Source organism: Lepidochelys kempii, chromosome 4 (assembly GCF_965140285.1).
Source record: "Lepidochelys kempii isolate rLepKem1 chromosome 4, rLepKem1.hap1, whole genome shotgun sequence".
Lineage (NCBI taxonomy): Eukaryota > Metazoa > Chordata > Testudines > Cheloniidae > Lepidochelys > Lepidochelys kempii.
In genome coordinates this window covers 95,180,615-95,194,491 of record NC_136383.1, presented here as the reverse complement: position 1 = coordinate 95,194,491, position 13,877 = coordinate 95,180,615, and the positions used below count along the sequence as shown (strand labels likewise).

At 41.0% G+C, this 13,877-nt stretch overlaps 1 protein-coding gene across 6 annotated transcripts in view; it reads right to left on the bottom strand.

Annotated features, from left to right (window-relative positions):
* ATP8A1 (ATPase phospholipid transporting 8A1) overlaps positions 1-13,877 on the bottom strand; it is a 241,890-nt gene that overhangs the window by 55,863 nt on the left and 172,150 nt on the right. For all 6 annotated transcript variants that reach the window (XM_073342153.2, XM_073342148.2, XM_073342147.2 and 3 more), the window contains 3 exons: positions 9,602-9,676; positions 9,352-9,474; positions 6,228-6,306 (listed from right to left, as the gene is read on the bottom strand). In XM_073342153.2, coding sequence (XP_073198254.1) covers positions 6,228-6,306; positions 9,352-9,474; positions 9,602-9,676 — 277 coding nt within the window. The remainder of the gene's footprint in view (positions 1-6,227; positions 6,307-9,351; positions 9,475-9,601; positions 9,677-13,877) is intronic.

The following is a 13,877-nucleotide window of genomic DNA, read 5'->3' as shown; positions in this document are numbered from 1 at the left end:
TGAGCAAGTGCAGAATGGTGGTAGAATGTGCCTTTGGATATTTAAAAGCTCGTTGGCGCTATTTGCTGACTAGGTCAGACCTCAGCGCAACAGACATTCCCATTGTTATTGCTGCTTACTGTGTGCTCCATAATATCTGTGAGAGTAAGGGGGAAACATTTATGGCGGGGTAAGAGGTTGAGGCAAATTGCCTGGCGTCCAATTTTGAGCAGCCAGACACCAAGGCGATTAGAAGAGCACAGCAAGTGCTGTGCATCAGAGAGGCTTTGAAAACCAGTTTCATGACTGGCCAGGCTTCGGTGTGACAGTTATATGTGTTTCTCCTTGCTGCAAACCCGCCCCCTTTGTTGATTTTAATTCCCTGTAAGCCAACCACCCTCCCACCTTCGAAATAAAGTAACTATTGTTTTGAAACAATGCATTCTTTCTTTATAATTAAAACAAAAGTGAGATAACTGACAAGGTAGCCTGGGTAGGGTGGGGGAGGAGGTAAGGATAAGGCCACATTGCTTATTGTAGCCACACTAAAAATCAAACTGTTTGAATGACAGCCTTCTGTTGCTCGGGCCATCCTCTGGAGTGGAGTGGCTGGGTGCCCGGAGCCTCCCCCCACCCCCCGCATTCTTGGGCGTCTGGGTGAGGAGGCTATGGAACATGGGGAGGATGGCAGGCAGTTATACATTGGATGCAGTGGGGGGCTCTGTGCTCTTGTTGGCTTTCCTACAGCTCCAACAGATGCTTCATCATGTCTGTTTGCTCCCCCATTAGCCTCAGCATCGCCTCCTGCCTCTGCTCTTCGTGCTCACTTAATTCTTTCCTGGCCTCTGCCATTGAATGCCTCCATGCATTAAGTTGTGCCCTATCAGTGTGGGAGGACTGCATGAGCTCAGAAGTGTGTGAAAATCACGAGTGTGTTTTTTTTCACCTTCTAATTTGTGATAACCTCAGGGACGGAGATAATAGGGGGAGTGTAGAAACATTTTATGCTCTCCTATTCCGGGGGACTGCATGGTCACCTGTGCTGCTGAGTTCGCCACGCTGACCAAACACAAAATGAAACTGAAAAGTTCCTGGGGCTTTTCCTGTGTACCTGGCTAGTGCATTGGAGTTCAAAGTGCTGTCCAGAGCAGTCACAATTGAGCACTCTGGGATAGTTCCCTGAGGCCAATACCGTCAATTTGCATCCGCACTACCCCAAATTCAACCCAACAAGGTCGATTTTAGCGCTACTCTCCTTGTCGGGGAGGAGTACAGAAGTCCATTTTAAGAGCTCTTTAGGTCGATGGAATGGGATTGGGTGTGTGGATGCAGTCATTTTTAAATCGACCTAAGGTGGCTAAATTCAACCTAACCCGTAGTTTAGACCAGGCCTTAGTGTCATAGTAGCCAGAGACTCTACTTAAGGTGTTAGAAATGGACAAACTATCTTTGTACCTCAAAAGGGCTACATATGAAGTAGGTAAAACTAAATGGTTCTCTCTACATTCACGATGTGTAGTTTCTTCTCAAGGGGAGAGGAAGGATTTGGATAGATGATTGGAAGGATCATGGGCTTATTAACATGGAAGTCCAAAACCACTTAGGACTTTCTAGACAAATGAAACAACATTCTGTCAGATGAAAAACTCTAAGAATGAGAGTTAATCTACTGAACTTAATTATTCAACATGCTAAGATGAGGTTTTAGCAATGAATGGAGATACTTTCATAGTCAAAAGATGCAAAAAAACTTTCACACACGTCCCCACAGACCTTAGAGGCCACCCAGATAGTAATTGTCTCGTCCAATCTGATTTTGCATAGTGTCCAGAGGAGAACAGGAAAGTGAAAATGTAACGCCTTTTCCCAAATCAGAGGAATGCATTTCACCACAGGAAGGAGAGGTCTAAGAGCAGAAGCATAGGATCTGAAGGCAAACCTATTAGTTTAACACCTGTTGCAGAGTGAGAGGCCACCTTCCGGTGTATGCCCCTTAGCTCCAGAATAAAAGAAGAGAAGACTGAACTATGGAAATCACTTTCTCTTTTTTATTCTGGAACCAGCTAGATTAAAAAAGACTTGAGAACTGAAGTATGGGGGTGTCCTCAATGCTTCTTCGATGAAGGCTGGTACAATGTAGAGCCTTTAAAACACAAAAATACCAACCCTTGATTCCCATCACAAACAGATTTTTAGTTATACAAGGTTCCATCTCCAATTCTGTAACATACCTTCCAAGAGACTACAGGTGAGTCAGACCAACTCTCTGCACCTCAGCCTCCTCTTCTATAAAATAGGGACAATATTACTCTACCTCAGTGCTTTTTCAGTTCTGAGGAATTCAGAAAGAAGGCACTAATTACCACAAAAGCAGCACCAGAACTAACGCATCACTGGAACAGAGCAGGTAGGAATCAAACATATGGGGTAAAGGTAGTAAAGGGTTTGAGAGAGACAGTCATTATTCCTCAAGAAAAAGAAAGTCTGCTAAGAAGATGGAGGGCTCCCTGAAGTATTTCTCAGATATTTTCTGCACCAGTGGGAGCTTGTCAGATAGTCACAGGATCCTCTGAAGGGTTAATTTTGACATTCTTCCTGCCAGTGGGGTCCTATGCAGTCTTATAGGAATTCTTGAAAGATGCTCTCCAAAAGTTATCAGGGACTGGAAACCTGCAAACTGGCGTAGAGTCACCAGATTGTTCTTAATCATGGTCTTTTCTAGCTAGGTGTTTCCTAATTTTGTCCCTATTCTCCATGTCCCTTCCTAGTATCAATCTTGCTCCTATCTTCTAATCTGAAAGAGAAATTACTATACTGAACAAAGGGAACAGAACTGGAAAAACTGAAAGCTAGACTTCATGTTTATAGCAGAGAAGACAAAAATAATAAATAAATGAGATGTAAGGGGTGAAGTCTTTATGCTTTTCACTATTCCTTTTCTCCATGCTTCCTGATAGAGGATGCTACAGTGCTGGTAGTCTAGAATTTTCCTCATGATGAAAGAAGAAACAGATGAACAAGAAATGGGATGGAAGAGAAATCTCAGAACAAAGAAGAGATGGAGTATAAGGAAAACACTTTTCAGATTTTTCAGATGCTTTGGTTCCATTTTTAGATGTTCAAAGCTTTCTAGGTCTGATTTTCAGCATTTTAGCAAATGCCAATATGCCCAGTTTACACACAACTGACTAGATGATCATCTGTATAGCCCATGTACATACAAACATAGGACTGGAAGGGACCTCGAGAGGTCATCTAGTTCAGACCCCGACACTCATGGCAGGACTAAGTATTATCTACGCTATTCCTGACAGGTGTTTGTTTAACCTGCTCTTAAAAATTTCCAATGATGGGGATTCTACAACCTCCCTAGACAATTTATTCCAATGCTTACCCATGCTGACAGTTAGGAAGTTTTTCCTAATGTCCAACCTAAACCTCGCTTGCTACAATTTAAGCCCACTGCTTCTAATCCTATCATCAGAGGTTAAGAACAGTATTTCACCCTCCTCCTTGTAACAACCTTTTATGTACCTGAAAACTGTTATCATGTCCTCTCTTAGTCTTCTCTTTTCCAGATTAAACAAACCCAATTTCTTCAAGCTTCCCTCACAGGTCATGTTTTCCAGACCTTTAATCTTTTTTGTTGCTTTTCTCTGGACTTTCTCCAGTTTGTCCACATCCTTCCTGAAATGTGGCACCCAGAACTAGACACAATACTCCAGTTGAGGCCTAATCAATATGGAGTAGAGTGGAAGAATTACTTCTCATGTCTTGTTTACAACACTCCTGCTAATACATCCCAGAATGATGATGGGGTTCAAAAGGGAGCTAGATAGATTCATGGAGAATAGGTCCATCAATGGCTATTAGCCAGGATGGGCAGTATGGTGTCCCTAGCCTCTGTTTGCAGAAGCTGGGATTGGGTGACAGGGCATGGATCACTTGATGATAACCTGTCTGTTCATTCCCTTTGGGGCACCTGCCATTGGCCACTGTGAGAGGACAGGATTCTGGGTTTGATGGACCTTTGGTATGACCCAGTATGGCGGTTCTTATGGTCTTATCACCTTATTATTTTTTAGATGTTTGCAAATTGATTGTTTTATTATTTGCTCCATTATCTTTCTGGGTACAGAAGGTAAGCTGACTGGTCTATAATTCCCTGGGTTGTCCTTATTTCCCTTTTTATAAATTGGCACTATATTTGCCCTTTTCCAGTCTTCTGGATTCTCTCCCATCTTCCATGACTTTTAAAAGACACATGTGAAAGAGAAGATATTTACAAATACCAGGTCACTTAAAATCAAGCTCTCTAATGACTATCCAGAATATTTAGAAAGTATAAATTGCCTAGAAAAATAACATCAGTATGTCAGTTTTGTGGCAACCTCGGACTGCAGATGCTAGAGCACTCTCACAGCATCTCAGCAGTCTTGTTCAGCTGCCTCAACTCCTTGACTCCCACCAGAAGCTTTATCCTATATCATAGTGTGATCACTAAAACATCCCCCTCTGCATCATACAATCAGAGTAGGTGGCTTACCTCTTTCACTTTCCTCCATCAGTAGCCCTATTACGGATGCCAGGTGTCCGGTTTTCAACTGGAACTCCCGGTCAAAAAGGGACCCTGGCGGCTATGGTCAGCATTGGTGACCGGGTCATTAAAAATCCGGTCAGCAGAGCTGCAGGGCCAAGTCCCGATCTGTCCTGGCACCGCGTTGCACCCCGGAAGCAACCAGCAGGTCTGGCTCTCAGGCAGGGGTGCCACGGGGTTCTGCGCTCTGTCCCCGCCCCGAACACCAGTTCTGTACTCTCACTGGCTGGGAACCGACTGGGGTGGTGGTGCTTGTGGGAGAGAGCAGCCCATGGAGCCTCCTGGGCCCCCCTGCCTAGAAGCTGGACCTGCTGGCCACTTCCGGAGTGCAGCGCGGACCCAGGACAAGCAGGGAGTTTGCCTTAGCCCTGCTGTGCACTGACCAGGAGCCCCTCGAGGTAAGCCCATGCCCCAATCCCTGAGCCCCTCCTGTACCCCAAACGTCTCATCCCTGGCCCCACCCCAGAGCCTGCACCCCCTCCAGTACCCCAACCCCCTGCCTCAACCCGCAGCCCCTCTCACACGTCGAATCCTTCGGCCCCACCCCCTCAGCCTGGAACTCACTCCTACACCCCCAGCCAGATCCCTCACCTCCTCCCACACCCCAACTCCCTGCCCCAGCCAGGAACCCCCTCCTGCATCCTGAACTCCTCATTTCTGTTCTCACCTTGGAGCCCACACCCCCTCCCCCACCCCAACCTGCCCCAGTCCAGTGAAAGTGAGTGAGGGTGGGGGAGAGCAAGCCACTGAGGGAGCGGGAATGTAGTAAGGTGGGGAGGGGCCTCAGGGAAGGGGTTGGGCTAGGATGTTTGGTTTTGTGAGATTGGGAAGTTGGCAACCCTAAACCCTATCCTAGCAGCTGAAGCTCTCCTGAGGTATTTGATCCCAGTATTTGTGGCCCTTCCATTTCCTCCTCCTAAATACTAGAACCTTTCTACATCTCCAAAACATCCACACAGCTGCCACAACTCTCCTCCTTGTCTGCAACCAAACTCAACTGTCCTCTTGGAGCAGTGGTTCTCAACCTGCGGCCCATGGGTCACTTGTGGCTCAATCAGCACACAGCTGCGGCCCATGTGACATCCTCAGAGCCATACAAGTAGTATTGGATGCAGCCCATATAACACGGTAAATAGGTTGAGAATCACTGTAAGATATCTCCCCAACTTCACCTGATCACCTACCTGGTTGCCACTGCCCTCCCATAGTCCCCTACACACTAATGAGTTAATGTACCCCTGAAAAATATAGAAGTGTAAGGATTAAAATGGTATTTACCCTTCCAAACTGAAAGGGCAGTCAAACTGATAATACAAATACATGATACTACTATTACATAAACTGTAGCAAATCAAGTAAGTATCGAATCATATGGATGTACAAAAAATGTGAACTGAATTTATTTTAAAACCAATTTTATCTCCCATACTTGTGCATAGAATGTACTAAATTATGAAAAAGGTATTCTTTCTTTGCCACAATTTGAATAAAAATCTCTAGATTGCATATGTTGGTTTAGTTTTAGAAACAGTACATAAAAATGGAATAGTGTAACGTTGTTGGTGTTTATTAGTGTAATCTTGGAAATTATTATTTTTCAAGTAAAGTAATACAGTACTTTTCAGAGTTTGTATTTATTTTACTTACTTACCATACTGGAAGGCTTTTAGTGGAAACCAAAACAGAATAACTGAGTGGAAGAGGCCATTTAAACAATGAACCCAGAAAACCTAAGGGAAAACAAAAATCCATGAGAACCATTTGCGGTAAACTAGCTCTGTGAACCATGACCTTTTTTTTATCTTTGAGTTAGAGTCACAAAAAGTGTTTTTGTCAGGCCACCACTGTGAACCGATATAAATGACAGGCACTTTCTGCCTCTTAGCCCTTCATGGGTCATATATTTATTTTTATGTTTCAAAAAAGGTGCTTACTGTCACTTTAAAATTTCACAATTATCAGTAAAATTTTAAAATAGATACAAAACAGTATTTTGATTATGCTGAAAAATACGCAACAAAACAGACAACTACAAACATTACATTTCTTAGATAATACTCTAAAAATTACTTTAGCATTTGGGTTTCATTTTACCTTTCTCACATGATACACAATTTGGATAAAAGGACCGTTAAACTCAAATTTCTATACAAACTAGTTTACATATTTCAGATACAAAATAAAATACAAACTGAAATTAAAAAGCATCATTCTTGGATTTCTTCTTACTGTATAATTCATAATAAATTTTCCATACTGCTTCCTTATTTGACAGAGACAAGTTATTAAACTTGAAAACTGTTACATTTGTGCTAAATTACTCTAATTTTACTACCGAATTTATTATCATTTGTGAAAGACAAATACTGTTCATAGGAACTGTGCTGTATATTTATATAAGCATAAATATACTATTGGTGCTTTCTATAGCATATTGTAGATAGGCATGAAAGAATTGACTAAGCTATCAAGAAAAATGGATTTTGAACTCTTGTTCAGGACAACAATTGTGTTTTATCATTGGAAATGCTTTTTACAAACATAACATTTATTGTACAAAACTGACATGTATTAATAGTTTTAAGTTGTTCAAACAAGAGAAATGAAGTTGCCTGCCTCACAAAATTTTCCACTATGACTCAAAGTCCTTTGTTAGCTTACCCACCTACTTTGGGTTGTATGATCCAATTTATGCTCCAATACTTTGCACATTTGAACTTGTGTTACTCATTAACCTTTGTCTCTCCTTCTTGCCATGTCATTACCACAATTTTTTATTTGACAGAAAGCACAGGTGGGTGCAAGAAAAATTAGTTCTACTTTTCCATTTTCCTGACCAATACTTATTGTCACATGCTAATCCTTTAACCTCTGTCATGACCTCATAACCCCTGACCCTTTTTACCATAATAAACCTACGCATCATCATTCAGTGCAACAATGATTCCATTTCTTCTACACTCAGAACTCACACCAACTGTTCTGCTTATAGTTAAGAATTTTGTAGACATTTCCTCAATAACATTGCAAAAAATTGCAAGGGATATAGCCACACAATTTCCACGAGAGCTGTGTGTTTAAGTCCTGGACAACCCTGAACACTGAAGGATTAAATAAGGAATAAAATTATAAATTTTCATTTTTTTCTGTGAAACGCATCACATATGGACATAACTGACCTAATTTAAGGGTCTTTCTGGATTAATTAACTGAAAATTCAAGAGGCATTACTTAGCATGCCATTTGATTTTTCACAACTTTTACCAGGATTCTTTTTGGTTTTGTCCACTTATAAATAAAGTCTCAAATAATATGAACTACTGGGAAATGATTTACTAATACTAAAAATATGTCCTGATCATTACAGTATGTAGAAAGAGTAATAATATCAATTAATATAATTCCTATATACATACATGAATGTTTTAGAATTCTATCAGTATTAATCTCACTAGTATCATATTAAGGTGATAACACAACCATACTAATGGATCATGTGACCAAAACACAATTCTTATATATATTTTTAAAAGAGTTACAATGACACAATGGATTGCCTAAAAATATTTCCTACCAACCACTTTCAGTTTTGGTTGGGGGAAAAAAAAATAAGAGTAAGAGGAGAAAATTCTCACATAGTAGTCCTAACAAAGATGGCTTAGAACTTAATGTTACATTATATATAGTGGACCAATTCCTCAACTGGTTTAAATAGGTATAAATCCATTGACTTTAAACAGAACTATGCCAATTTACATCAGTTGGGGATCTGACCATGTTACATTATATCATACAGTATATATTACCAAATATATGGAGACATTGCTAATCATAAATTGAGAACTTAGATGTCTCTATCTTTAATAATGGTTACCACAATGTATACTTAAACTATCTGAGATTTCCTAAACATGTGTGTGTGTGTATATATATATATATATATAAATCAAATCAGCATAACAACTGAAAGGTGCTGCACATCAATGTGTATGTGTTAAAAAGAGTTTTCAGATTCGTGCTATTCTATGGCATATAAAATACAAACTTATTATTTACTTACTTTGTAATTAAAAATTTCATTATATTAATAAAATTACAGTTTCAAAGATGTATTTCAGTTTGCCTTTCTTTTATTTACATTATTTTTCCATTTGTGTAAATCTGCAAGAAACTGTATTTATTCTAAAACCAAGCCCAACTTTCAGTTTCAATTTTGCCAATTTTAAAAAAACTAGTCTTTGCAATATAGACACTATGCATTTTCCACCAGTATTATCATAGATCTCTTTGAAGCTAACTCCAAACACACAATTTAAATTCCTTGTTAAAACAGGACTAGTATGTTTTTTTCATAGCTCAAAATTAATGAAGAATGGTATAAGGCTCCTCCGCCTACCAATTTAATGACAGCTCTTATTGTCCTTTGCTCTACATCTCCACATGGGTCAGTAATCCATTTCCACACAACAGTTCAAGTACATAAGATTTGAGGACCGAAAGGACAAATCACTTCTGCCTGAAGGAGACAGCTTTATTATCAGCAGTCAAAAAACAAACCGTTTTTTAAAATAACGTTTGCCAGTATATAAAAAACTGGATAAATAAGATTTGTGCTTTTCATAGACAATGATTTCCAGTCACTGAAGACTGATGGGAATATTAAAAAACAACCTTCCATTTTTAACTTTATGAGAATATATGGCACAGGAATAAAATGGATAACCACCGTGCATTATGTTTAAGTTTGTTCTAATTTTAATGCAATTGTCTTCTACCTTTGTGTTAAAGTCCAGGGCATTTTGAGAAGTCTTGTATAATTCTGGATATTTCAGCATATTTTCCTTTCGGCAGGATCTCTCAAATATTCCAAGAGTCAGTGGTGGCATAGCTGTAAACATCTAACATATAAATCAAAAAATGTATCATGGAGCTTGAGAACTAAAAACTTCATAAAGAATCAAGAGACTTTAATAAAAATTGTTGAACAAAATAGGAATTAAATGCATTAAAAACCCAAAACCTTACCACATTGTAAAGACCTATACACCATCTTTCAAAAAGAATTTGTCCAGAAAAGCCATTAACAAAAGCAAACCAGATCTGAAAAGGAAGAGAGATATGTGACTTATATGTTCTACAAAGAGTTTTAAAATACATTTTAGCTCTGCTTTATTAAAGAGATGTTTTTAGGACATTCGCTAAATAGGTTTGAATATTTTAACATTTTTCAACCCTGAAAATTACTGATAAATCTCAATTGATATTTTGTTCAGAGCAGTATGTCGGGTAATGACTAGTCACATATGTTAGCAATTCTGTTTCTTTGACTAAATCTGAACCTGTTTCTAAAAGAAAGCCAGTTTCAAAACACTGATGTGCCTCACATAATATGAGACTTATTCATGTAACTGTGTTTATATCTACAGCTAAAATGTAACTTTCTTATGAATAATAGTAAAGAATATAACACACTGAAATATTTTAGTTCAAATAATTTTGCCCTATAATTTTGTATTTAAGCCCTGATTTTGCACTACAAACTGCATGGGTAGGCCTTTTTTCCCGCATGGCACTCATTGTACAACCAGGCTTTACAGCAGAAAAATCAAGAATTGAACCTTACTTGAAAGTACTTTAGAGTACTGGAGAGGAGTATTTTAGAAAACTGTTCTCACATTAGTATTATCTCTTACTGCACATGGATTCACATGAAGTTAGATTCTTTAGGGTATAATTCTGCCATTCTTAATTTAGCTGGTACTTTACTCAGTACTGGAGTACTCACTGAATAAGGTACTGGCCAACGTAAGTAAGGTAATGAAGAATCAGGAGCTGATGGAATTTGGGGCTTATATTTTTAGTCATTATATCACATACAATTTAAAATATAAATTAACAGTAAAAATTAAGTGTCATTTAAATAATATTTCTATTCACAATTTAAGGCTCTCTATTTTATGAGAAGGTCAGAAAAATAACCTAATAAATGTTCGGCAGCTTATAATATTAACATTTCTACTATTTTAAATATAAAACATTATATTAAATTTAATGAGGAAACAAAACTAAACCCAACTTTCCGAATCAGTACAGATAGCGAATCAGCAGTGAGATTAATAAAAAAGCTTGACATGTTGGTCAAGTGAATTTTAGAAGCAGTGTGGCATAGACTTTGTCACAGTTCATGTTTCATTTAACCTCATTATGGAAGCATGAATTGCTACAAATTTACCATTTATCAGTATATACCCAGGCTGGCCTCCAGATGACCAGTTCCTGTGAACAAACAGGTCTTCTTTTATCATGAGAGGAGGGAATGCTTGAACACATAAAAACAAATATCTGATTCATGAGATGGAAAAGAAAACAAAGTAGCAACTATTAGCATACAAAAATTAAATTTAATTAATCTCAAAATTGTGAACCATTCAGCAAAGAAGTTCAAACTAAAACTATCTTTAACACATTTACTTGTTGTGGCCAGTTATTGAAACAATATGGGACACAAAAATCATACCATAGGATAAATTATGGACAGTTTTAATGCTGAAATTCCTTGCTTTTGTTAATTTTATTAATTAATGTCCTTAAACTCAGTTTGCTATTTATATGGTTAATGTTTCAACTTATTGCTTGAAAACAAGCAAACAGACCAACCCATATCCTGAACAACAGTGTATGATAGCTGACAAGCCAGATTTTAATGATGTCTGTTATGTAGCATATTTTGACTTTTGATTTTTCAAGTATGGACTATGTGAATATATTTCTGTGAATTTATAAAATCAAATTGTTTTTCAGTAATGAAGGCTTCAAAGCCACTGCACTTTACTGCATTAATACATGAGGCTCTCTTTCTGTTGTCTGGCATTGCTGGAACGATGTGGAAGTACCTAGCAGATAAATGTGTACAGTGCAGATAATTCCATGATCATTTCAATATATAACTGGGGGGCTTGTGTCAGCCCTCCCCCTTTCGCATTCTGGTTCCCAGCCCACCTGTTGCTGAGACCTTACCATTCCCTCCCCCCACCAAATGAGGGTTAAGGTGGGGTATAAAGGAAGGGGGGGGGGTTGGCTTTCTGATGTTCCAGTCATAGAAGCCCCAAACCCCCATTTCCACTCCTTTAATGAATATTTTCTTTAAATCAGAGGTGGGCAAACTACAGCTCGTGGGCCACATCCAGCCCATGGGACCATCCTGCCCGGCCCTTGAGCTCCCGGCTGGGGAGGCTAGCCCCAGGTCCCTCGCCTTCTGTCCCCCCTCCCCTGCAGCCTCACCTCGCAGAGCTGCCAACGCTCTGGCCTGACGCTCCTACTGGCCAGCGTGGCGGCGTGGCTGGTTCTGGCTGGGCTGCGAGCTCCTGCTGCTCTGAGTGGCATGGTAAAGGGGAGGGGAGTTGGGTGGGTTGGATAAGGGGCAGGGATCCGGGAGGCAGTCAGGGGACAGGGGGCGGTTGGATGGGGTGGAGGTTCTGGGGGTGGGGTGGTCAGGGGACAGGGAGCGGGGGGGGGGGGGGGGGTTGGATAGGCGTGGGAGTCCCGGAGGGTCTGTCAGGGGGCAGGGGTATGGATAGGTGTCGGGGCAGTTAGGGGACAGGGAGAAGGGTGGGGTCCCGGGGGGTTGGTTAGGGGCAGAAGGTCCCAGGGAGTAGTCAGGGGACAGGGAGCAGGGTGGTTAGATAGGGGGTGGGGTCTGGGGGACAAGGAACAGGGGGGGTTGGATGGGTTGGTGGTTCTGAGGGGAGCAGTCAGGGGGTGGGAAGTGGGAGGGGGAAGATGGGGGGGCAGGCTGTTTGGGGAGGCACAGCCTTCCCTACCCGGCCCTCCATACAGTTGTGCAACCCCGATGTGGCCCTCAGGCCAAAAAGTTTGCCCCCCCTGCTTTAAATCCTTTATCAATCCATTTAGGGGATCACTGTATCCCTTCCCTATGGAGTACCTGCACTGGACATCCACCCTACATCAACATAATGCGTTGTGACGTCATAGCTTAACTCCTGTTCTGCGGTCGCCCCCAAGCAAACTCTCCCACTTCCAAATGTGCCGTGGGGAAGGCGAAAAAACCCCTAATTTGCCAAGGGCAATCTGGCAGCGAGAAAAAAATTCTTTCCCAGCTCCCCGAGAAAGGAGCAACTAGTGCAGTGCCCACAGCAGATCCTTACCAAACTTGATATTTCACCACTTCCACATGTGAAAGGGTGGGTGCTGCTCCACCTGGTCCATGTGAAAGAGAACTTCTCCTGTCCCAAATGCACAGTTCTGGTCATCTGGGGGGATGAGTCAACATCCCCACGCTGACCTGCTCTGCAGCTGTTGCAAAATCACTCCATGTCTCTCTACCCCTTAAAGAGGTGCACACCTTCATCCAGCAAACCTGTCGATGGTACCCGCCCACTCCCACCAGCTTAATGTGCTATGCAGTCATTGTTGCAGTTTAATATAAATATATACAAAAAACATATATTAAAGGAATGGTATTTGGATTGCAAAACCAAGCGTCTGAAAGCCAGGAAATGCCAGAATTTAGGATGCCATGACAACCTTAATTCTACTCCCTTGTGCATTTGTGTTCTGAGACAGTCTTTAACTACATGATTATATGCTACTTCTTCCCCCGGGGATCCCTGTCTCAGTCAGTGCACAGGAAAACAGTTATTTTCAAAAGTTCTCACCTAAACCTGAATGGAATTTCATAAGACAAGGAAAAGTAGTTCTTTGGCCTCTAGGATTTCCCCTTCAAAGGCCTACTGCATACAATGAAGGAGTTTCATTCCAAAAAAGTTGTAATTAGGCATTAGGAATCCAAAATATATAGGTAGCTACCAGCTCCCCCTGTAGTGTCACACACAGAATTATGACAGGTTTTAGAGTAGCAGCCGTGTTAGTCTGTATTCGCAAAAAGAAAAGGAGTATGTGTGGCACCTTAGAGACTAACAAATTTATTTGAGCATAAGCTGTAGCTCATGAAAGCTTATGCTCAAATAAATTTGTTAGTCTCTAAGGTGCCACAAGTACTCCTTTTCTTTTTACACAGAATTATGTTAAGGTTGCAAAATCAAATACTGAAAAATGATAGGAAATGTTAGTGTAGCAAAAGGGCATGGCCTCCCTCAGAGACTGACAGTGAGGGAGAGCCAGACGCCCCTGGTTTGCGGAACCCAGAAGGCTAGGCTGCTGCACCAGAAGTGTGGGACAGAAACTGGAAGTATAAGAGAAGGGCCCTGCAGCTCAGTTGAGCAGAAGCCACTGCGGGAGGCAGACGCTTCCAGCCCGCTGCTGGAGCCGGAACCCATGGAAG